The sequence below is a fragment of the Lepeophtheirus salmonis genome, chromosome 6 (genome assembly GCF_016086655.4).
Source record: "Lepeophtheirus salmonis chromosome 6, UVic_Lsal_1.4, whole genome shotgun sequence".
Taxonomy (NCBI): domain Eukaryota; kingdom Metazoa; phylum Arthropoda; class Copepoda; order Siphonostomatoida; family Caligidae; genus Lepeophtheirus; species Lepeophtheirus salmonis.
In genome coordinates this window covers 51,028,875-51,053,292 of record NC_052136.2, presented here as the reverse complement: position 1 = coordinate 51,053,292, position 24,418 = coordinate 51,028,875, and the positions used below count along the sequence as shown (strand labels likewise).

Genomic DNA, 24,418 nt, shown 5'->3' with positions numbered 1-24,418 from the left:
AAAATTTGGGTCCAGGAAATGATATTAGATACAAACATGGCCGTAGCTACTTATACGCAGAGTGCGTTGTCCCCCAAATTCTAAAATGGGCCCCAAAAACAAAGGTTGATTAACACAATGGGCTTCGAAGTGGAGGCCGTGAGGGGAGGCGAGGGAGATAGAGAATTGAGGATTGCTTTCAGTTTACACATACATAGTATACCTGTTTCGTATAAAGGGGGATTCAGCTAAAAATGTATCCATGCTTCAATACGATATTCAATCAGTAGGTTTGTTCATATAGGAAGCGATTGTTCCGTTATATTTAAATGGATCTGTTATTTTAGTTAGTTAGCTAGATAACTAGATTGATTGGATTGAGGATTGAACGAACATGTATGCTCCTAAATAGTCATACCATACGATTATGAATCTAGTCTTCATCGTATATATTTTTATATTTTATATTTCTTAGAAAAATAATATGTAACATGCGTATTGAGAGTAAAAAGCCAGTTTCCGGCCAAAACCTTTGTAATTTTCTTGTATTACACCATATTTATAAGACTTTAAAATCTTATAACAAAATCTTGTCTTCATGTGCAAATCCATATATAATATCATTATAACTTCAAATACTTAATATTTTATCTTCATTTATATTGTTTTCATATTTCGACTTCAAAAAGTAAGAAGATTTAAGACTTCACCACATGAAAGAAAGTAATTCATAACAAAAAGGTGAATAATTTTTTTATAGGAACCTTCAAATTTGATCTACAAATTATGAATTTTAAATTAACTGATCTGATCAAATGGAATCCATTGATTGGAGATCCTGAAACAATATGTTAACAGTTTATAATAATCTAGATAAAATTTAAGGGATAGTATAAAGTTATGTAAATTTATTGACTTCCAAAATGAGCATAATAGCTTATGATTTTTTTCTCTATACTTTGATTATACAGTTTTGAAAAGCTAGAATATATATTTGAAACTTCATGATGCTTATGTTTGATGATTATTGTACAAATAATAAAGATATTTATTTTTAATTTTTGTATTGTTATTATTTATAACAAGACATAATTACTGTTTTGTATTATAACTGCATAGTTTTTAGTTATGTACAAAAATTGTTCTTCATGTTCTAGACGTATAACTTAAATTCCTTTTGGAACGCAATTCAAATACGGGGTTTCCTTCAGTTCAGATAAAGATGAAACATTAACATGGCTTTAAAAAATTTCACATATCATCAAAATTATTTGTTGTTTTTCCTCCGTCGTGCTTCAGTACAAGAAAATATGTTTTTTTACAAATTAAAAGTAAATTTGAAAATTTAATACACATTTATTAGAGTTGTTATGTAAATTTTGAATGTGTTTTTTTTCAAGTACGTTAAGTCTTTCAAATCTAATTCGATTCCATTTTAAAGAGTAAATATATCAAAAATTAAGATAAGTATCAAAATATTTTCTTATTTTTCTTAAACCTCACCATTTTTGCTAGGAAATTAATGAAAAGAAGCTTCTTTATGTTCTTTAACATCTTTTCTAGTTTCACAAAATGGAACCACGCAAGTAGATTGTATATTGTTGTTTTAAATGAATTTATTATAAATATTTATTCAGTTACTTATAGTCGCAACACCTCATTCTTAGGGGAGGGGGTATTTCTTATGAGTGCTGCTACACATTATGATCACAGATTTGGTTCAATCCAAAGTACTCCAATGTAAGACTCCAATCTAATCCCCGTGTTTAAAAATTATAAATACAACTGTTTCTTTTTTTAATTCGTCAATGTTTTTTATGCAGGACTACTAAGGAGTTTACATAGTTGTCTTTAGTTATTATTACAAGAAAAAGTGAGTTTTTAAGGTTTTGTTGACTTACCTGCATTGGTGAATATACTTTAATTAATGACTCAATTGAATATTTATTGTCATCTCATTCTCATATGCCTGGAGTAGAATTGATTTGACAATAGAGTTGTCCCTGTGAAACTCGGATGTACATTAAGTTTTGAGAGTTATCCCCCCGGAATGAATGCCTTATTCAGCTCAAAGTTGGGAACTCGAATCAAGATGAATTCATAGGTCGAATGATGCAGAACTTAAGTACTACCTATATATTCTATAAGTTCCAATAGATTGACAATATTGAATATTCACCAACTCCATAGGCTTATATTTCACGTCGAACAAACAAATTATTTATCATGTTTTTGTCAAAATGGACGATAGGAACAGTATTTAACCGTGCGTAGTGAGATATTGTCAATTCTATGGACTCATCCAATATCTTATTAACGTTTATTCCCTCTTTCCTGTATTATAACACCAGCAGAGGAGCCCATTGAGTATCCCCGAGTCTGAGGCTCTCTAGTTCTTCAACTTTGTACTTAAGTATATGATCTTGCAGCAAAAGCTTAGATTCGAATAGCCATATTGATAGTGGAACTTCAACATGCTATATAAATATCATATTCCAAGATTTACAAAATTAAGCCAATGTGGATGTTGAAGTATAAAATTGTCTTAGATAAATTAACGTTGGACTGTTCCATGATTTAGTTATCAACAATTTATGGAATACACTGTTACCATATTCAATTACTCATTTTAAATTTGATATATCGTCTATGTATTTTCTTATGCATTTTATTTGGATTATTAGATGTGTGTAACAATTTATTTATTAATTTAAATATATCTATTTATATCCTCGCTCATGCTTGTTAATTTACCCATGCGGGTAACATATGAAGGCATAGGCCAACGAGGAATCCTCCATAACCGCGAAACCCAAGAGACTCTTTTCTCCAATGCTGTAGTTGAACCCTATCGCCTATCATCAAAGATAGTTATGTATCAGATCCCTCATTCCAATTTAATGAATATGAGACGAACTTTTTTGAAGTCGGTTCGAACTTGAACATCGTATATTATGACTAAGAACGTGTTTCCCGTAGACCTTTCCGGTGTACCCCTAAAAAATCTCTTTAAAATGAAAGCGGTTTTCTTCTTACTAATTATTTACTGAGATAATAGGTTGAGCGATTTTACCATAAGGAAAACCTAGAACTAACCGTACGAAATATGCTCATAGCAAGGTTAATAGACATACAAGGTTAGACCAGGCTTGCTGGAATTTTCAATCTGATGTATTGCACCGATTGCTGGACAAGACAGGCAGATTTTGACAAAGCACACAACATCTTATAGTCTATGAAGTCAAAACTGCTAGAATTTTCAATTGAATGTATCGCAACGACTGCTGAGTAAGAAAAACAGATATTGAAAAAACACGCAACCACTCATCTACTATGACGTCAATATTAAAAGCGTGGTGGAAGTGAAACATAAGTTATAGTATAACCTTGTATTTCTATTAACATTGGCTCATAGTAGGTTTTTTGGAGGCAATTGCCTATGAAGGAATCAGCCTTATGAAAACTATTCCATTAATAAGATTCCTTCAGTGTCCTTGATGTATATAAAGTATAACTCATCTCTACCACATTTATATGAACTCCATTTATAAGTTGTACTTCCTCATATACGGTCTATACGGATAATTATATAAGCTGGACACTTCAAGCTCACGCCTGATTGCTTTAATACTACTGAGTCATTTGTCATTGGAAAACAAGTGGAACATGATTCTAGACTGGTGAAGATAATGTGCTTCTCTTTTCTCGATATTTTAGTGTGCAAAGCATATTCTATTCTGCTATTACAAATAAATAGTTATTTGGAGCTTTTAAGTGATAATGTATTTTACAAAATATATAGCAAAACTCTTAACTTCTGTAGTCTTATGTTAAATATCTTAATGTAGTTGAAATTTCTAAACTTATTGAGTCGGGAATCCTTCTCTAAACAGCCAAATTGCTTGTCACCATATTGGAATATTACTCTTGCAAAGATCTAGGATCTCAACACCAATAAATAATTTATTAAATGTTTTCCGTACTAAATAATTATAAGTTCCTTTACAGAAAACAATAGTTGAAATTTAATAAAACATAAAATACGATTGTTTTAGTATAGATTGAAAAAATAATAAAGTATCAATGACATTCTTCAAAATTTACATTCCATATTTATGAGTTCTCCATTATTTTATTTTTTATCTTATTGATTAATTCGGTTTTATTTTGGACATGCAAATGCTACTTTGTTATTGTTATTGTTTTCAGTCGAGTAAAAATTTCAAAATCCTTCATATTATTAGTTGTAGAACTATCATTGGTCTGTATTACAAACTATTGCAAGCAATATAGAAGTGAAATTTTTTTCTAATATTTGATTTCCCGAGTATTATTCAAATATTTACTAAAATGTATATCTTTTTCTAAAGAGATAAGTAAAAATCACAAGGCAACAGAGGCTTATTCAATGCATCATCTTCAGTTCTGTTAGCAAGATAACGTCTATATCAACATAAATAACAAATTAAGATCTAGTTGTAAGTTTATTTTTTTAAATGAGCGTTTTATGTTAAGAAAAAATAATATCCACTCATTTTTAATGTATAATTGATTTCTTCGCCATAATGATTGTTTTTTATTATAAAACTATACCTAATATTAAGATATATCCCCTATCTAAAGAAAATTGAAAAATATTCACAAATGATTAGATGCATTTGTTCAAAGTTACAACTACAAGGCAACTAATAGTTTTCTACCGTATATATATTCATAACTGTAGATAAATGTTTACCTATTTTTTTTTCCTACAAGGTTATAGTATAAAATAAAATGCCACTCCCCCTTTATATAGTGCCTAGTTTGCAAGTAGCAAATCTTACATTTTGAGTTAGATTCCTTGTAATTTTAGAGCAAAATACAAGTACGGGCCAGCGTTTTCAGCACATATGTGACGTCATTAGAATGGGCTTGCTTACTTCTGTCAAATTATATAAGTCGTGAGCGACATACCTTTATTATCTACCACCTTGGGAATTAGTCTCTTTCTATCTCTGTCTCTCACTCTGTGGTCTACTTGTGTAAGTAAGTCCCATGATTGTGGATCCTACTTTTCATGTTTCATACACTTTTTTTCCCTCCCCCATTCAGTGTATTAGAATATTTGGCATTCTTTAATATGATTGATACCAAAAAAAATTATGAGGGAGAAGAGAGTGATAAACAGACCCACATAAAATAGAAAAATAAATTAGGAAGAGAAACCTCGCTCCGTCCTCACCCTCTGTAATATTAATAAAAGCCAAAATATAAGGAATATAACGGATCCAGTTCGGCAAGATAATCAAATCCATTCCATGGATACCTCCAATCAATAATATCTAAGAAGAGAGAATAAGAAGCGCTACGAAACCCCTTACATTCTAACTACTTCATCGGGTGAAGGGGAAGAAATAAGATGATTCGGCACTTTTTCGCGAAAAAAAAGTTCCCGTGATAAACTTTAGTCATCAAATTAATTATTTCTAAGACAATAAGGATTCTTTGGATTGATCTTTTACGAAAAACATCCAGAAATAGGCATCTGAGTCCACTCGTAGTTCCATTGAATTCATAGGTCTTTATGACATTAGGATATCCATCATGTTCAGGGATCTCATCTCTTCAGAAAAGGTTCTTGCCCCATACTCGATGGATATCATCTCATTTGATGGAAGTATCAGTCATTGTGCGGGTGTCCTTAAACGTCAAAATCTGTAACTTCATCAACAATCGGTTCAAATACACATCCGTCCCTCTAGATTTTGTAAGTTGTATCAGTATGGAATCATTGTATACTTCTACAAGAACTAAGAATATGTTTAATCAGGGTCAATAGTACTGGAAAGAAATATTCAGTGAGGAACAAAGCGACTTATCATCCTTCCTCTGTATTTCTTCCATTGAAAGTCTACTCTATTTCATCTCCTAATATTCTTAAAAAAAACTGTTTCATTCATTTGAGTCCTTATGTGTCATTGATTTACATAACATAACAAACAAAGAACTCAAGAAATAAATTCACTACAATCTAGTCTTATTTCAAATAATAAACCTATCAATGAATTAAAAGCATAAGAATACCCCATATTGTATCTCTCTCGTACTCCTTCTCTTCTTCTATGTGAAGTATTCATTACTCCAATGTATGATTCATGGTTAAATCTCTCTCCGAGCTCTAAATATAGTTCGGTATAGAATGACTAGTTTCTCCAATCCCCTTTAACTTTGGAAACATATACCATTTGGTGGTCAACCACAATCTAAATTTTGTGGATATTCGAACAGGTTACTAGACGTCCTAATTGAACTCCTACCGATCATTCTAGACTTTGCCACATAATAATTTCTGTTAAATTATATATTTACTTAAATAACGCAAATACTTGTTTCAGTACATTAAAGAGAATATGTTTGGTCATCGACCTTTAGGACGATGGCTATTGACATAGGATGTAGCTCTAAATTTTTGATTTTAATAAGAAAAATAATTGTCGAAAACCTTCATTAAATAGGAATAGAGTAGAAGAGAGTTTAAAATAATTAATTTCAACCTTGCATTCTGTCATACATAACCCAAGAAATTTTCATATTCACTCATTAATGATAACGAAAAAGGCATTTTTACGGATCTACCTTTGATTAATTTACGATTGAAGAAGTCTCTGATATTGTAATACAAAGAAATTACCAAAATCCCTCGGAATTATGTATAAATTGTAAATATTTATTAAGTATAAATAAAGTTTTTTCAATAATGAATGCAAAATTGGAGCCAAATCTAGTAAATATTCTTTGATTAATAAAATGTACTATAATTTATATGTAATCCAAATATAGTTTTCATTAAAACATTTAACCAAAGTTAAGATCAGGAATATGAATATATAAAATTTATAAAGAAATTATATAACCTTATCCAAATAATGATGAGGAAATACGAAAAGATTCCAGACTTAATAAGTTTGGGAATTGCAATGACATTAAGATATTCCAGTATAAGTTTAACGAAGTTAAGAAGTCACTTATACTTTTTATTATACACATTATCGCTTTACAGTTCCCAATAACTATTTACATGTTATAGCAGAATAAAAGATTCTTTGCAGAGCAAAATATCAAGAAAAGAGAGGCACATTATAAGTCAATAATTTTTTTCACTTATTTTGTATGTTGATGGAACTTTTTAGTTCTTATAAGTTAAAGTAGGTAGGATAAAAGATTTCATAAATTAAGTAGACTACTTTTACATATTAATTTATAGAAGTATACGATGATTTCGAAGAAGATCTGGAGAAGTTTACGTATAGAGACAATGATTAAAAAGGTCAAAAGTCACTATCATAAACCTTGAAGTGAAGTGGTATATGCACAATGAACGATCCTTCCATTAAAGAAGATGAGATCCATCGAGTGAGGTACAAAGAGGAGAGATCCCTTGAACAGAAAATGACGTTAAATAAATGATTAGAAGGCGTGTGGATAGATATTAAAATGTAAAAATATAAACTCCTCGGAACGAGAAAATGGGAGGATGCAGATCCATTTATCCAAATGCATCTTACGAAAAATCCATCGCAATGACCATGGATGAAATGTATTTCCGCTTAGTTCCAATTATCCTCTTCTCTCACTCCCATCTTCAAGTAAAATAAAATTAAAAGGACTGCAGACATCAATCATTTACCCGGATGATTTTTCTCATAAAAGCTAACTCAATTATGTCTCACTCTCCAGTCCATCTCTCTGGTAGTCCTTGGTTTAGCTGATCCAACTTTTCTCACCATTCAAAATACGTAGAGATACTCTAAATATCTTGTCCCCACTCAGTGTATCAATATATTTTACTTTTCTAAAATTGTTTTTACATACATTAACATTATAATTTATATACAATTTAACCCCCTACGAGTCGAAAGTAATTTATCATGGATGTCTCGATAGCGTGACATGTCCATGCATTTATATTAAAGTTTGATTCGAGTCACAAGTCATTCTTTACCCAAGTTAAGTCAAGTCACGAGTCATTTTAGTTCAAGTCAGACTCGAATTACAAGTTGTTAGATTAATTACTCGAGTCTGACTCAAGTCCCACTCATGTGACTCGAGTCCACAGCTCTGTAATTTCCAGTAGAGAATACATTATTTTATAATGAATGGAATATTACTTTTTGAAAGTACTCTAAACTTTATTTTTATCTTCCGTATTATCATGCGGTTTAATGGAAACCAAAGATATAAGAATTCTATGAATATTAATTATAAATGTGACGTGAATGGATAAATTTGATTTATACCTCCATTTCATTCAATTTTGTGTGTATGTAACTGCAAGATGCTTTATTTAAAGACGTGTCGTGCGGGTTTGTAAAATTAAAACTTGTAGTAGGTAGGAAAAATTAAGCAATAGGAGTTTTTCTTCAAAAAGGTGTAGGCGTAGTGAATATTTTGAGCCTTTTTGAAACGCGCAACCTCTTTTGGAGGATCAGGCTGGAAAAAGGGAAAGTTAATGTGGAGTGCTTGACGTAATGAAAAATACTTTTTTTTCATTTACTGACTTATGAAATGATTTCTATCCGACCAAACCTACCTACACACAGAATTTCGTATTGAATTCATTTAAGTTCTGTCACTCATTATTATTTGAAGCGAGTAAAGGGGGAGGAATCTGGAGACACTCGCGTTACAAATTGACTAACTAAAGACGATGTTGGACGAGGAAGGCTCTCGCATAGAAACTGTGGATTTGAAGGAGGACTCTTTATTGGAGGTGGATATTTCGGATGCGCTTTCCGAGAGGGATTGGGTCAAATATACGGTTCATACTCGAACCAATATGAACAATGTCTTTTCCAGTGAGGAGTTTAGTGTGGTTCGTTTGCATGAGGAGTTTATTTGGCTCCATGGAACGTTTGTAGAGAATCCAGAGTATGCGGGTTACATAATTCCTCCTCCGCCGCCAAGCCCGAATTTTGATGCTTCCAAGGACAAGTTGAGGAAATTGGGGGATGCGGAAGGTTGTTACTTAATTTCAAATTTCGAGGAACTAGACAATCATGATGAAATTCCTTCTTTCTATTATTGTAGGTTGCTTGACGAAAGAAGAGTTCGATAAAATGAAGCAAGAGCTGGAGGCGGAGTATTTAGCGTGTTTCAAGAAAACGGTGGCCATGCATGAGGCCTTTCTATGCCGCCTCACAATCCACAATGTATTCCGCTATGATCGCAATTTACATATCTTCCTCGAGTATGGGAAGGATCTAAACGTTCGTGGGAAAAACAAAAAAGAGGTCATGTTACAATTCTTCAATTCCGTCCAAAAGTCTGGAGATGAACTCCTCCTTTCCAGTACTATCAAGGACATAGATGACTTTTTCAATAAGGAGAAATCCTTTCTCTTAGATTATCATGTTGCACTCCGAGACTCCACTAGTAAATCGGATAAAATGTGTTCCTCTCATAGAACTCTGGCTTATAACTTTAATAAACTCTCTGATGGAGTCAAACTCATTGGCTCTTCAGAATCTGATGGTTTAAGCTCCTTTCTTATGAAGCTCTCTGACACACTAGAGAAAATGTATCGTGTTGAGGCTCGAGTCGCCTCTGACGAAGATCTGAAACTTAGTGATACCCTGCGCTATCATATGCGGGACACCACTGCAGCAAAGGATTTACTCTTTCGGAGACTTCGATGTCTGTCCAACTATGAAACAGCAAATAAGAATTTGGACAAGGCGCGAGCGAGAAATAAGGATCTTGAGCAAGTGGAGAATGAGCAACAGGAATGCTTCGATACTTTCAATAATATATCTGCCAAAGCCAAAGAAGAGTTAGGAATCCTTAAAACTCGGCGGATTTCCTCCTTCCAAAAAAGTTTAGTTGAACTAGCCGAGTTAGAATTGAAACATGCAAAGTCTCATGCTCAAATGCTAAAATCTACCATTACTACACTAAGAGCTGATTTGTAAGGGATTAAAACTTAAATATCTGAGGTTCTTTTTATTCCTTTTTGCAGATTTAATAATTGTCTTGCATTGCACAAAACTTATTTTGATAACTTCAACAACATTCATTGATGCATTCCATATATTGTTTAACTATAAATTTCCTTATATTTTTGATTATTATGATGATGATTAAGTCATAAATTATGTTCATTTACTCTCTTAATTACAAAAAATGCGCCTGTCATTGACTCTTCTTCTTGTTTTTGTCCAGAATGGCTGTCTTAGAAAGGCAATTATTATATATTCTTTATTGTTAATTTATTTGTTTCTAGAATTATGAAAAAAAAAAAAAAAGGAAATTTTTTAGAATATCGTGTATTTTTCCAGCATAGAAATAAATATGCTCCTCTCGTCAATTAAGCGAGTCGAGGTTACGTTATTAACATTGAGATATGTTTTGGTTATTTATTCCTTTTCCATTTGTGAATTACACAGATCCGGTTACTCAAGTTTTTATGGTTCTTAGATACTGATGTACGGTAATCTAGAATTTAAGTTCTAAATTATCCTCCATATTTCGAGAGGACAGATGACACTTTGAATTAGTGATGTATTGAATACTCTTAAGTACATCCATACTTTTGACATATTCGCATAATATAAAGGTTGAGGACTAAAAATTAGAAACCTCTTCGGGCCTGTCTAGCCTCAGTTCTAAAAGTCTCCCAATTTTGTACTTGGCGCAATTCAAAGAGTTCAGAAAAGGCTAAAATTTTATGTTTGTTTTCTTTTTGTTCGATTAAAAAAGTACGAGCAACAAGCAAAACGGCAGAGGGTGTACGATCTTCTGCGTGCACAAGAAGATTTTCAAAGTGGGCGCTGTTCTGAACAGGGGAAATGATCATGCCTCCATACTTCTTCAAGGCCAACGAGAAAGTCAACACGGATGTCTACTACAAGGTCCTCGGGTACCATGGCTGAAGAACATGTTCCTCAGGGACAACTATGTGTTTACCCAAGACGACGCCCCGGCAAACACGTCCAAGAAGGTGCCGCATTTCTGTAGGGAGAACATTGCTTCCTTCTGGTCGGCAGACTTCTGGCCTTCGTCCTCACCCGACGTGAACCCCCTAGACTTCGCTGCTTATTAGAGGGCAAACAAGACTTCTCACTCGAATGTCGATGCTCTAAAGTACGTGGAACAACTAGTTTACGGACTTCATCAAGGCCAGCTGTGCTTCTGTTCGTCCCCGTATAGAAGACATCATTCATAATGGAGTGGGGCATATTGAATAAAAAGTGTAAAAAATTGTTGAATTACCAACATTGCTTCAAAAGTTTGCTATAAAAATATGTAGAAGTGAAAACGGCTTTTAAAATTTTCTAATCTTTGAGTCCTCACCCTGTATCCGTAAATTTGGACATAATATGCTACACACATCCATACCCATATTTTGAGATTATTTGGCACATCACTACCTTGAATTGGTAGCTCATGATCTGTCTCGGTTAAATAAAACTTCCCGGGAAAGCGTATGACAACTGGCGTATTTAAAGAAATATAGAAAAATGGCTCGACCGTAAACGTAATAGTTCAGAAAATGTCAACATAGATGATGAGAGAATCAAAAAGAATGAGAAAGTGACTATTATTATTTATTCCATGATTAATCGTTGTTGAATGTTAGTTTGTTATCAAAATGATTGCAATAAGGGGATTTTTCAAAAATTCCAAATGTGTTCGATCCGTTGCGCTAAGAAAATATAGTCGTAGTTACTTATTGGAGAAATATGAAAAGTCACGGAGTTTTATAGAGGGTGAGTCCAAAGTTATGATTTCAGTCTCGGATTCTTCTACATTTGGGGTTGAATCAAAGGACAGATTGTATATTACCTAGTATAAGAACCTCTGAGTAATCATACCAATAACTTGAATTAAAATGTTACTGATAGAAAATAGAATAAATATAATTTATAAATAGAATAAAATATTATTGCATACTTTTTCAAAGAGAAGGAGATTAGAAAGAAATGCTCTTGAACTTGGGTTGTAAAATTATTATAATCATATTGAAAAACATAATTAGTGAAGGTTTTTTGAACACGAATGATTGATTTGTTCATTTATGCTCAGGATAATACATCATTATTGACGTTATTATTCGTATAAATAGTAGACATTAACTAAGTACTGTATTAAAGTTATATTTGATTAAAAGCGTAGTTATACTTTTAGGATGGTCTTTACATACTTATATTCTGTATGATAATCGATTATTATGGGTTAAAGGATCCTTAAAATTTCGTCAAAAAAGAATACGAGGGAGAACCAATAGATTAATACCCTAACTATCACCTTATAAAATTTGTATGATAAATTAATTTTTTCACCTTATCAGTATCCGTTATTTAACCTTTCTTTTTGAGCAGATATAATAATCACAGAATTGAATGGTGTAGGAAAATAGTATCTAGTCAAAATTTATTAGTTACATGATTTATTCACAATATCAAATGTTCTCTCAAAATTATCATTCACCCTTGCATTTTAGCCCTCTCAATGACAATAAATATGATTATTTATTGTTAAATGATTTGTAAAGAAGTTCGCTTTCCCATTGTTTATTATATATTGATCATTTCCTAATATAAACTGAGTAAATAATTTCATTTGTATCTCCTTGTCTTGTAAAAACAAATTTATAGTTATTTTAATTTCGCATGAAACGATAAGTGTTTTATACCTAGCAATGATCTGCTCTTATTAATAAAAAACTCTTATTAGTGTAATAAAATTTTAATTCGCCTATTAACAAAATATAAATAATATTATTAGTTATTAAAATATAAACAAGCTTAATTTAATTCACAATCCATTTAATTTAATGTCTCTAATAATTTTTCAAGATGTGTTATGTCAGTTTTTAAAACTATATTACTCAAAAAAGTATATGGTGTATACAATATTCCAAAGTATCCGTATAATTTTCTATATATTATTAAGATGAAAATATTTTTATTTCCAAAAATGAGGACACGTGGCCCAATCTGTGGCCAGGATTATTGAATAAATAATATATTTATGATCTTTTAATCATTTATGGTAACAAATTTTGATTTTAAGTAGATTTTTAACCGTTTGTTTCACTAAAATCCCGAACATTTCATGATTTTTAATAAAAATCACCGGGAGGTTAAAAAGAGGACATTTCATCACCCTATTCATTATAATAAAAAAATGATACTTAAATTAGTGGTGTAACTAAAAATCCGGAACTCATACAAGGGGGGTTAGCAGGGGGCTTAGTTTCATAAAAAATTTGAAAAATCCATAGCTATTCACAAAAAAATTAAATATTTTGCTCTACTGCATAATATGCCCGAAGGACGAAAAAAAATTCTAGAAAAGAGCAAAAATTCTTTAATTTGGAGGGACAATAGCCCCTACGGACACCCCCGCATACAGAGCTGACGCTCTCTTAGTTCGCTAGTAAATTAATGTTTGTCTTTGCTAGATTAAATTCATTCTTCTTCTTTTTTTTAGTTGGGTAAACATAAATAATTATTTAACTTTTGCAATCTATGTAATGTCAGTTAAGTACTTTTACTCAATTAATACCTAGCAACAAAGAATTCTATTATTTTTGACGATTAATGACATTGTCAATGACTTATATATAACATAATTTTTAACAATTAACATAGATATAAGTTAAACATTTATCAGTTGATGTAATTTTGTAGCATAAGAGGTCAGTGTTCTTAATTCGAGGAAGCCCATATTTATACAAATATATAAATATGTTGTGTGCAAGTTGCGATTTACTTCCAGTTGCAACTGGTTTAAGAAAATTGTACAAGTTTCAACAAAAATTGAAATAAATAATTTTAAATGAAGGATTTATAGTACTCTGGATAAATAATTAAATATTCCATGGATGATCTATATATTCTAATGGTGCCATTCTTGGTTATTTTAATAAAAATTACTAGAATATAAGAATTATGTGCCATATTATAAAGTTCAAATCCCTAAAGTGATTTTAAAATGAGTATCATTTAATAGTTGGTTTTTAGAATGACTTATGTTATACCAAAAAATGCATTTTAAAGTGAAGAATTTGTAACTTGTACAATTTCCTTATCAAGTTGATCTTGTACAGATATTGCAAATTGTACATAATATATTAACGAGGTTTTGTGAGACCTTCGTTGGCGGGCATTCCAATGACGTCACCCTCCTTCTCATTAGCGTAAACAACAACACCGGCTACTATTGGTTGTTGCTACACTACTACAGCTGCCCCAAGTACTCTCTGGATGCCTACTGGGTACTATTACTACTGGTTGTTAGTACTGCTACTACTAGGTCAAGTGTGTGTATCTTTTTATCTTTCCGTGCCGCTCGACTATTATCTTCACCGTCACCATGGCTATGCCAATCAATCCCAAACCTTTTTTGAACGAGCTCACAGGAAAGGCTGTGATGGTCAAACTCAAGTGGGGTCATGAGTACAAAGGCTACTTGGTCTCCACGGATGGATACATGAATGTTCAATTGGCCAACACAGAGGAATACATCGATGGAAATTGCACAGGAACCCTGGGAGAAGTCCTTGTACGATGTAACAATGTTCTTTATATTCGAGGAGTGCAAGAGGATGACGAAGAAGGGGAGACGAGGGAATGATAGAGGATCTCCGATTTTGACTCCCTCATTTATTATTCAATAATTAATTATCTTATATCTCGTATTATTACCAACATATGCTATGTTCTTATCCATTTCGGATTTATTTGTATGATTACGTATTATGTTAATGTCAGTTTATCTAGGGAATTATTAAACTTAGATACCCACTACTTACTTACAATGTACATTGTCTTTTAGTTTTGTATTGTTTACGGATTGCCAGGGGTATTAATTGCTTCATAGTTATTGTACAGTTATACATCTATTTCATTATTATACGGTGTTTCATTTTAAGACCCTTTTACAATAACAAAATCATTGCGAGAAATGCCTCTGAAGATGGTATTAACAAAAGCATCCTCGGTCATGTCAATTTCCATTCATAAACTCAATTTAATAAATAATCATTAAATATTAAAAAATTATTTATAGAACATTCATTGTCACAAGGTACACTCGCTATTTCAATGCCAAAGAGGAATATTCCTGTATAACGTATCACTGTCAAATTTAGATGTTCAAGTTGCTCATCTAAATTAAGTTGTTGACTTCTTATATGAAATACAGTCGAATCTGGATAAATTCATCCTTTTAAAGGAAATAGTTTTGTTATGCTTTAAATGATTTTGCATTAGAATAATATTTATATCAATTTCCAAATAAGTGCAACTTTTAACACTACATAGAAATTTACAAATATGTATGTATTCAAAAATTGATCATTTTTAGAACGTATTTCTACCATAAATGTTTGGCTTATACTGCCCGTAATAGCCATGCATCATATCTACGAACTTGAATTCCATAAATTTACCATTGCTGTATGAAATTTTAAAGACATTTTTTAAAATAATTAAACTGTATCAGAAAAAACAAAGTAAAGTGACACATTTTAAAGACTAAATATTACGTATATATAAGTAAATAAATAATATATTATGTGCATATTTTTATTTATAAAAATAGAATTAATGATGTGTTTCGTATGGGAGCAACATATTCTTTGAAACCAAGATGTACTTTTGATGCGGATTTGACCGTATATTTTTGGCTTTTAAAAGTTGTAGTGTTATATTGTTTACTTCTGATTCGTCTGTGAGCTTGCCAAATAGATCAAATAGTGATTTTTTTTGTTGTTGTATGATTATAAATCAAAAGTGTCCAATATTTATAAAACGATCTTAAGAAGTTAAAATTACATAACTACTTTCTTACATTTTAACATGCTTGCCTAAATAAGAATTACAATACTTGTAGGAAAGGGACTTCCGCCAGACGTAAATCGCCATAGTGTTTTTGCAAATGATTATCTGGATCTTAGTGACATAGAAATCTACGGTTTTGATTATGACTATACCTTAACCAACTACAAAAAATCTGTAGAGATTTTTCTCTACAATTCAGCTAAAAAGGATTTAATAGAGCGTTTAAAGGTTTTTCAAATTAATCAAAGTATTAACTTTAAAAATTTCAATTCGTATCTTTTTTTCTGTATCCAGTATCCAAAGGAGTTTGAAAATTTTCATTATGACGACAAATATTGCATTAGAGGACTTCATTTTGATATAGAGCATGGGTTGCTACTGAAAGTGGACTCTTTTCATCAAATACAACTGGGATCAGTCTACAAGTAAATGAGAAGCATATTATGTTTCATTTTGACTCATTTAATTATTTTTTTTAGGGGACGGAGGCAATTGGCAGATGAGGAAGTATTACGAATCTATCAAAGAAGACATGTTCCCTTAAAAATGATAGAGGAAAGGCATCACAGAAAGCCCCGCATGTCTCAAATGATGGATATTTTTGCAAAGCCTTTCATGTGTCTCTTAGCAGATGTTATCCATTGGTTTAGTGAAAAAGGTATAGAATACGAACCCTACAGTATTCATCATGATGTTTGGGTAAGAAAGAATTACAAAATTAACTTATGAACCTACTTTTTATTGCTCTTTTTCTTCTTTTTTTTAATAGAGCTCGGTCCAAACGTCCCATCCTGCATTTCATAAAGAGTGTGTGAAATATCCTGAAATTTACTTAGAAGAATTCCCAGAGCTTTCTTCCTTTTTAGAAAATTTAATAGATCAGAATAAGCAAATTTTTTTAATTACAAATAGCACATTTGATCTTGTCAATGCAGGTTTGTTTTTAAGAGTATGCAAAAATATGATTTCATTTTGAAATTTTCTTCCTAAAAAAACAAGGAATGTCCTTTATGATTGGAAAAGATTGGCAAAACTTGTTTAATTTGGTAATTACAAAGGCTAAAAAACCACAATTTTTTCGAGACAAGTCACTCTGCTTTAGAGAATTTGATCCTGTAAAGAAAATATTGCTATATGATAAGGTCTGGAAACTACTCCCAAATAAAGTTTACTCAGGGGTATGTATTTCTTTATCTATACTAATTACATAGCTATTATAATTACTTAAATAACATAGGGTAATCTGCACACTATTCAAAAAATGATGAAATGGGAAGGTTCTAAGGTTTTATATTTTGGGGATCATCCATATTCAGATCTTGAGGATCTGACTTTACACCATGGATGGAGAACTGGTAAAATATTAATATACATATTTCATGAGAGAAAAGTCACTAAAAATTACTTTTTTATTATTGTCAGCTGCAATTATTCGAGAATTGGAAGATGAAATCGATACAATTAATAAGGAGGAATTCAAAAAGTATCAGAATTGGTCTATTACTCTACAGAGCTTGATTGAAAACAATCAAATGTACCTCTCTGAGGATTGTAAAGATGTTATAACGTCATGGGTTCATGAGTTGAACGATATCACGTGAGTTAGTTCAATACATTGTAGATATCCACATACTTTATTATTAAATGAATTTCATGTAGGTTAAAAATGAAAAAAATGTCCAATCCTTATTTCGGTTCAATTTTTCGGACTCACGTGAGTCCAACAGCCTTTTCTCGTAACTTATTTCGATTTGCGGACATATATACTTCTAAACTGATTAATATGAGCCCATACTCTACTGATCACGTATTTTATCCTCGTCGAGGAGCTCTACCTCATGAGTTTCGACATTGGACTGGATAGACTCCCATTATAAATTAATATATAACTACGTTTATATTGTACATTCAGTGGACTTTTTAAGGTCTATTTAAATCAAAAAAAATTGTTCTTAATTATTTAAGATTTGTTTTAGTCAAAATTATAATTAAAGGATCATTTCCTTCATACATGAATAACTCTAATTATAATATATGTTAGAAATTGTATCAACTTTTCATCATTTGTACCACACTACAGATTTTAACAATGTATAATTTTAATAAACTGCCTATTGGTTAGTGTGTTTCTCAGTTATTTTAAAACAACATTTTTATAATCATTTATTGCATTTTACACAAAATTACATTCCTGATTCTGAGGAATTTATACACAATGCTTATGCAATTTAATATGTTAATGTTAACTATGAGGCACTTTGTGAATATCATTAGTAATTTTAGGGCTTAATATATTGATGAATAATATCATAATACTGTTGGATGAAATGTATATTTAGAGACTATACTGTGTAAGTAGATATTAACTCAATTATTTTTGTTATTTTGGATACATTTATTCAAACAAGGAAGGTCATTAAATTTTATTAATGATAGCCTTTGAGTAAAACTGTGGAACTGCATCACTCTCAGATATTTTTATTGAATAGTTGGAAATTAAGAACATAAATTGACAACTGGATTAATTAAATATTTATTAAGGAGACATTTGAGTAAAAATTAAATTTATTGAACAACAAATCGTTCACAAAATTGTGAAAAGTAAGAATTTTCCAAAAAAGAACTTTTTAGTATTCAAATATTTTTATGACTAAATTGTCTATAATTGTAGAAATTATTCACTTAAGATTACATTTCGGATTTTCAACTATAAAATAAGTCATAAGACTGATTTACTAATAAGTCTTCCCCCTATTCAGTCTTATTTAGTCTTTTTTGAATCAGTTTGATCTTTTTTACCATTCAACGGTCCTAAGGATTGATACATCGGTTTCTAGTAATACGATCCTACCTATCTTTTTATTTGTTTAAGTTCAAGAACGTGAAGAATAGAAAAAAACGAGAGCTAAGAAAATAATTCATGATACCTAGAATGTATAATAATAACTTATTATGCATCGACAAAGATACCTCCATACTACAACGTATTTTTAATCAGGGAGCACTATATTAAACTTGGAGAGTGCACTTCTTTTCAGCAAATAAATAGGTTGATATAAACTCAACAGTACTTATATTGGCTATATTATTAGAAAAATAATAATGTATATTAGAGTCGGATTCGGTGATTCTAAAAATATTGGAGTTGGACATTTTATATACCGACTACACAGCCATGTTATATATTAAGTGTGTCGATAAAAAACATGCAACGCAGTCTGGTTGACGTTAGCTGACAACTTTTTTTATGACATCATAACGGAGCCAAGTTCAGTGTTACCCGTGTTACTGACTTGTGTTAATTAACTCACATTATTCCAAGAATTATGATTCCTTCTTCTAAAGGTACTAGGCGTATTTGTGCTCTGGCAACCTGTACAAATTCATCAGATGTCCACTTTTTTGTATATTTATTTGAAAATTTATGTTCTGACCTATTTTTAATTATAAATAAGCTTTATTTTTAATTTTTTCTTTAAATAATTTTAGGAGCGTAATCGTCGATGAGTAAAAATTTACAATAATAGTGTCTGATGAGAAAATAAAATACTATAATATGTATTAATCAGTGATGGGCAAGTTAACTTATCTTTTTAACTAGCTAGTTTAAGTTAATTAAGTTTAGAGTAATTTAAGTTCAATTAACTTACCGAACCTTTGATTCAGTTAATGTTGATTTTGATGTTATAATATAACTATTTAAGTTCAATTCAAACTCCCAATATCTTCTGTTTTGAAGCGAAAAAGCAATGTAAAGGAAACTTACTTCGTATGATAACTATTGGAGGAGGCTAATGTAGAATGAAATACGTTCAACGACGAGTTTGAGGATTTTCACTTTAACGTAATCAAGTTAAGTTAAAGTTAAGATAATACAGTTTAAAAAATGAACTAGTTCAGTTATAAGTTAATTTTGAACAATATAAAATTAACTAGTTAATTTATAGTCAAAATAAGGGTGTTTAAATAATCAACTAGTTAAGTTAAAAGTTAATTAACTTGCCCAACTTTGGTTTAGTACAATTTGTTTTATCGAATTTCCTCTTAAATCAGCTCATCTGTGACGTCATTAAAATAGTTAGTAAACAAAAACAAAGAAATCATACACACACATTATATATAAAGTCGCCTCGGGTCATAGGCATAGACAAGGTGTATTTCTATTAACCTTTGGCATAGAGATAAAAAATGAATGCTTACGGAGAGACAACTGATGAATACAAACAACAAAAGAATCAAAACATTCAAATATTATATGGTAAATAGTCGTTTCGTCTTACGTAATAATGTGATTTGAGGGGCCTAATGGATAATGAGGATACTCAACATAGTTCAAAATTTTCTCTTATCAAAATGGCAAGTATAAATATGAAATCTGGAAAATGTGAAATAGTTCATTGTTATAATAATTCATCAATCTCAATTTTCACTCATATGATCTCTTAAAGGAATCTCCACGATGGGTGTTTAAATTCGTCTTGAATCGCATGAAGCCAATAACAACATTATGAAGAACATTTTCATAATTGATTTTTCGTTATAAATTCTTATAATATTCTCGAAATATTAGAATATATATTATATTCTAGAAATGTGTTCTCGTATATACTTATTTTAATAAAAAGTATTTTTGAATATCTAAGACAAATAAACATGTAATCAATGAAGTCTCATTTATTCTACAAAATATTAAATAATAATAAAATTAAGTCTTCCAACCTATTATTTATTTTTTTCAAATTATTGATTCTTAAACTGAATAAGATATGGCAACTATCGAATATAACTGCTATCTTGATTTTTATTTGATGTCTCTGTTTGTTCTATTTTTTCACCATCCCAAGGATTCCATAGTACTGTTATGTATTGTCTTTTATTTACTTTTAGATAATGACGTAGGGATTTCTTTTAAATGGATAGTAATGTACCTTGTGTTTTACGAGTTGATATATTTTAATAGTTATATGTATGTACATCCTTTTAAGTGTAACCCCTTATAGAATATATGTTTTAGTGTATGATTGTACCCCCAATCCAAAGGTGTTCTTATTGGCTTTACTCCGGTCCGTTACTTCCGTCTGTTGTTGGTGGTCGTAGAACATTACAAGTACTAAGTAGGGTATATGTATGAGTACTATATTTACAGTTGGCCGTTTTTCAATCATGTCACCAGAATTCATTTTTTTCGAACTGTCTTCTTCATAAGTTCTTCGCTTTAAAATTCGTCGATGGGACTCTACTTTTTTTTAAGTGCATTGGAAAGTTGAAAATCGGGGGCACTGCTCCATCAACAACTAACAAGAGTGCAATTAACTTTGTGCTTAATGATATCAGAGTCCTTTAAGTGCTTAAAACAAATCCTTGGCCATTTGGTTTGTTTCCAATCTTGGCGACGGCTGTAGAAGCACTGGATTTTTAGGACATCTGAAAATAGATGGTTATAATAGATATGGAGTATTAAAATAAGTAACGACTAACAAGGATACCAAAACATATGATTGTTTTATAAAGTTATGAAAATACTTATGGAAAAAAGCTTATTTTCACATAATTGTGGTTAAGTTCACATTTCTTCCACAATTTAATAGCAAGATCGTGCTCTAGGGATCTAGAAAAAGCCGGTGTTCTTGAAGTACAATTGAATGCAATGCAAGCAGGCATTGAACTCTACGAATAAAAAAATAAGAATGCATAAAGTTCCAATGATATCCACTAGGATAAACTTACCTAATAACTAGCTCCTTTTGTAAAAATTAGAAGGTTATTTTATGATTAATTATTAGTTTATTAAGATTTTAAGTTCCAATGATATACACTACGATAAACTTACCTAATACCAAGCTCATTTTGTAAAAATTAGAAGGTTATTTTATCACTAATTATTATTTTATTAAGATTTTAAGAAATATTATAGATAACTGAAAGTCTGATAACTGTTGACATAATAACTGAATGATTTGATCCTTATGTTTCTTTATTGTTCATCAGCTGAACGTTGCAATAAATTGTGCTTGTGATTCTAATGACAGTAATGAGTAAACACTCTATACATTATATCAATTTATATCTCTATGGTATTAGGACTCAAGTTTAATAGAAATACTAAAATATTAAAAATTCTATTAACCTTGTTAGTACTGACAAATTTTATTTGGACCAAACTGATAAGACTGCAGTTTTTTAGACCGATCCAACACTAATGTCATCTGAAGGTGTTATAATTAAACCAGCTGCTTTTGTTTTCAGTAGCCTCATGTTTCATAATATTTATGTTTCATATTCATAAGTATGCTGCTCGTTAGTAGCTGAGAGATGTTACGGAGGAATTACGTCTCTAGGCTTCTGCTACCTCAACCCCGCATTATTCCCCATAATCTGGAGAATCAAAACGGGGATAAGGACACTCGCCTCTCATTGAGCCATCGCCTTCTCACAGAAGCCGGATACATTCATCAAGAGACTCAGGGTTACTTTACATTATTGCCTTTAGGCCTGAGAAGCTTGAGCAAATTAGAGAATCTTCTTGATCAAAATCTCCAGTCTGTAGGATGCCAGAGGTTGAGAATGCCTTCTTTAACTCCATCCTCTTATTGGGAGCGCTCTCACCGGAAAAGTGAAATGGGACCAGAGCTGATGAGCCTCAAGGTAAGAATCATGCTCATAGAATATTTCATATTGATATCATAGCATGTATAAATTAAATTTGTTTATTGTATCTATTTATGTAGAATCGTCGTGGCAAGGAGTTTGTACTCGCCCCAACTCATGAGGAAGCGTTGTCTCAGTTCTTTTCCTCTCTTCGTTTGTCCTACAAGTCCATGCCTCTCTACGTCTATCAAATCACCAACAAATACCGCGATGAACTTAATCCCAAATTTGGTCTACTTAGAGCCAACGAATTCCTTATGAAGGACCTTTATACCTTTGATGTTGATCAAGCATGTGCTAAAGAAACTTACAAAAACATGAGCGTAGTCTATGATCGTTTTTTCAGCCAATTGAATGTCCCTTTTCTGAGAGCGGTGGGGAGTGGAGCATCCATGGGTTCTTCAGCATCACATGAATATCATTTCCTGACTGATGCAGTGGGTCAAGATAAAATTGGTACATGTAATTCCTGTGAACAAAAATTTAACATGGAAGTGGTTGAAAATAATTATTCGTGTCCTGAATGTCTCAATGGTACGATAGAACCTCTGAGCCAAAAAGCTATTGAAGTCGCACATACATTTCATTTGGGAAACAAGTATTCCTCGGTTTTTAATTGTGAGTCACAATCGCTAGTCATACATATATATATATATATATATTCATACTTTAAAAAAAAATTATAGCTGATTTTATGAACAAGAATGCGAAGATGGAACATGCAGAGATGTGTTGTTTTGGGATTGGTCTATCTCGCCTTCTATCGGCTTCAGTAGAGATTCTATCCAACGAATCCTTCATTCGCTGGCCCGAGACAATAGCACCTTACAAAGTTTATCTCATCACACCAAAAAAGGGAAGTAAAGAATTTAATGATGCAGTCTGTAAAGTTCATCATCTCTATGATGATGTCTTAAAGTATATGTCGTCTGATGTTTTAATTGATGATACTGAAAATAAGACAATTGGTGCTAAACTAAGATATGCTAAAAAGATTGGAATCCCTCTTATTATCGTATTCGGAAAGGATTCGATAAAAAGTGTTGATCCTTTAGTTGAGATTCATACCTACAAAGACCAAGTCTTAAAGCTTCATCCATCCAGTATAAAAGACTTTGTTCTTCAAATGTATGACAAAGTTTAATTTAAATGTCCTATTTTTGATCTCAATTTTCTTGTTTATAATAATATATTCTAATTCATGTATCAGATTTTGTTTATGTTTTATGACATGGAACATTTTCTAGGGAATATTAATACGTTTTATTATAAAAATGGTTCCAAGATATAGATAAGTCTTATAATCCTAAATATTAAATTTTTAAACGGTCTAATATATAGAATTTTATCAAGTTCTATTTTAATCATTTTTTAGGTCAACAGCCATTAGTGATGCACGATAAAATCTAATTGTCTAAATGATTTCATAGATTTAATAATATCTGATTAATTTTCTATCTTCCTAATGGATGAAATAATAAAGCCAATTTTTTTATTATTCTTAAAAATGCAACGTATGTAAGACATAAATAACCCCACCTGCGACCAAGTTCGTATAATAATCTTTATTTACCCAACTCATGAACGTGTAATATTTTGTATATTTTATGTTTACACAATCCCAGATAATGGATCAGAGACCAAGTTCCATTTTTAGTTCGAGTGTCGCGTTGATAACGTGTCTGCAATAACTTTTTTCATATTAATTCTGATTTTTGAGGATTATCCAGTTGATTTGATTTTTTTTTAGTGGCGTGATCCTTACTGATCGATGAAAAAATAAATCACAATATGGGACATGAATGAGAGGGACATTTGCTTTTTAATAAACATGAAATGCTCATGTGAAAAACATAAACTGACAATAAGATCTTAATTGGTCATTTATCTTGAATATAACAGATATACGAGTTCAATGTAATTACCTTGCTAACACAACCGAGTATCATACCTTGAATAAACCACTT

At 31.3% G+C, this 24,418-nt stretch overlaps 3 protein-coding genes across 3 annotated transcripts; all 3 read left to right on the top strand.

The window, feature by feature from the left end:
• The first annotated feature begins 7,429 nt into the window (after window positions 1–7,429).
• Window positions 7,430–10,354, top strand: Snx6 (sorting nexin 6). Its single transcript, XM_040715802.2, has 2 exons — window positions 7,430–8,975; window positions 9,046–10,354. The coding sequence occupies exons 1-2, from the start codon at window positions 8,666–8,668 to the stop codon at window positions 9,924–9,926; spliced, it is 1,191 nt and encodes a 396-aa protein (XP_040571736.1). The 5' UTR covers window positions 7,430–8,665; the 3' UTR covers window positions 9,927–10,354.
• A 1,094-nt stretch (window positions 10,355–11,448) lies between these two features.
• Window positions 11,449–17,924, top strand: Nt5c (5' nucleotidase C). The gene is made up of 9 exons (XM_040715801.2): window positions 11,449–11,723; window positions 15,856–16,031; window positions 16,098–16,228; window positions 16,283–16,502; window positions 16,573–16,738; window positions 16,803–16,981; window positions 17,041–17,158; window positions 17,226–17,400; window positions 17,463–17,924. Exons 1-9 carry the CDS (start codon window positions 11,606–11,608, stop codon window positions 17,665–17,667), a joined length of 1,488 nt encoding a protein of 495 aa, XP_040571735.1. The 5' UTR covers window positions 11,449–11,605; the 3' UTR covers window positions 17,668–17,924.
• Window positions 17,925–21,222: 3,298 nt separating this feature from the next.
• ProRS-m (prolyl-tRNA synthetase 2-like protein, mitochondrial) lies at window positions 21,223–23,657 on the top strand. The gene is made up of 3 exons (XM_040714171.2): window positions 21,223–22,448; window positions 22,532–23,069; window positions 23,138–23,657. Exons 1-3 carry the CDS (start codon window positions 22,116–22,118, stop codon window positions 23,593–23,595), a joined length of 1,329 nt encoding a protein of 442 aa, XP_040570105.1. The 5' UTR covers window positions 21,223–22,115; the 3' UTR covers window positions 23,596–23,657.
• Window positions 23,658–24,418: the final 761 nt, after the last annotated feature.

Bases quoted from the DNA above. Each gene is read 5' to 3' on its own strand.
- Nt5c (XM_040715801.2), top strand. From the start codon at position 11,606: ATGATTGCAATAAGGGGATTTTTCAAAAATTCCAAATGTGTTCGATCC. The intron at 16,982-17,040 runs GTATGTATTTCT...TAAATAACATAG, and splicing joins CAAATAAAGTTTACTCAGGG to GGTAATCTGCACACTATTCA. The intron at 17,159-17,225 runs GTAAAATATTAA...TATTATTGTCAG, and splicing joins ACACCATGGATGGAGAACTG to CTGCAATTATTCGAGAATTG.
- Snx6 (XM_040715802.2), top strand. From the start codon at position 8,666: ATGTTGGACGAGGAAGGCTCTCGCATAGAAACTGTGGATTTGAAGGAG. The intron at 8,976-9,045 runs GTTGTTACTTAA...CTATTATTGTAG, and splicing joins GAAATTGGGGGATGCGGAAG to GTTGCTTGACGAAAGAAGAG.
- ProRS-m (XM_040714171.2), top strand. From the start codon at position 22,116: ATGTTACGGAGGAATTACGTCTCTAGGCTTCTGCTACCTCAACCCCGC. The intron at 22,449-22,531 runs GTAAGAATCATG...CTATTTATGTAG, and splicing joins CAGAGCTGATGAGCCTCAAG to AATCGTCGTGGCAAGGAGTT. The intron at 23,070-23,137 runs GTGAGTCACAAT...AAAAAATTATAG, and splicing joins GTATTCCTCGGTTTTTAATT to CTGATTTTATGAACAAGAAT.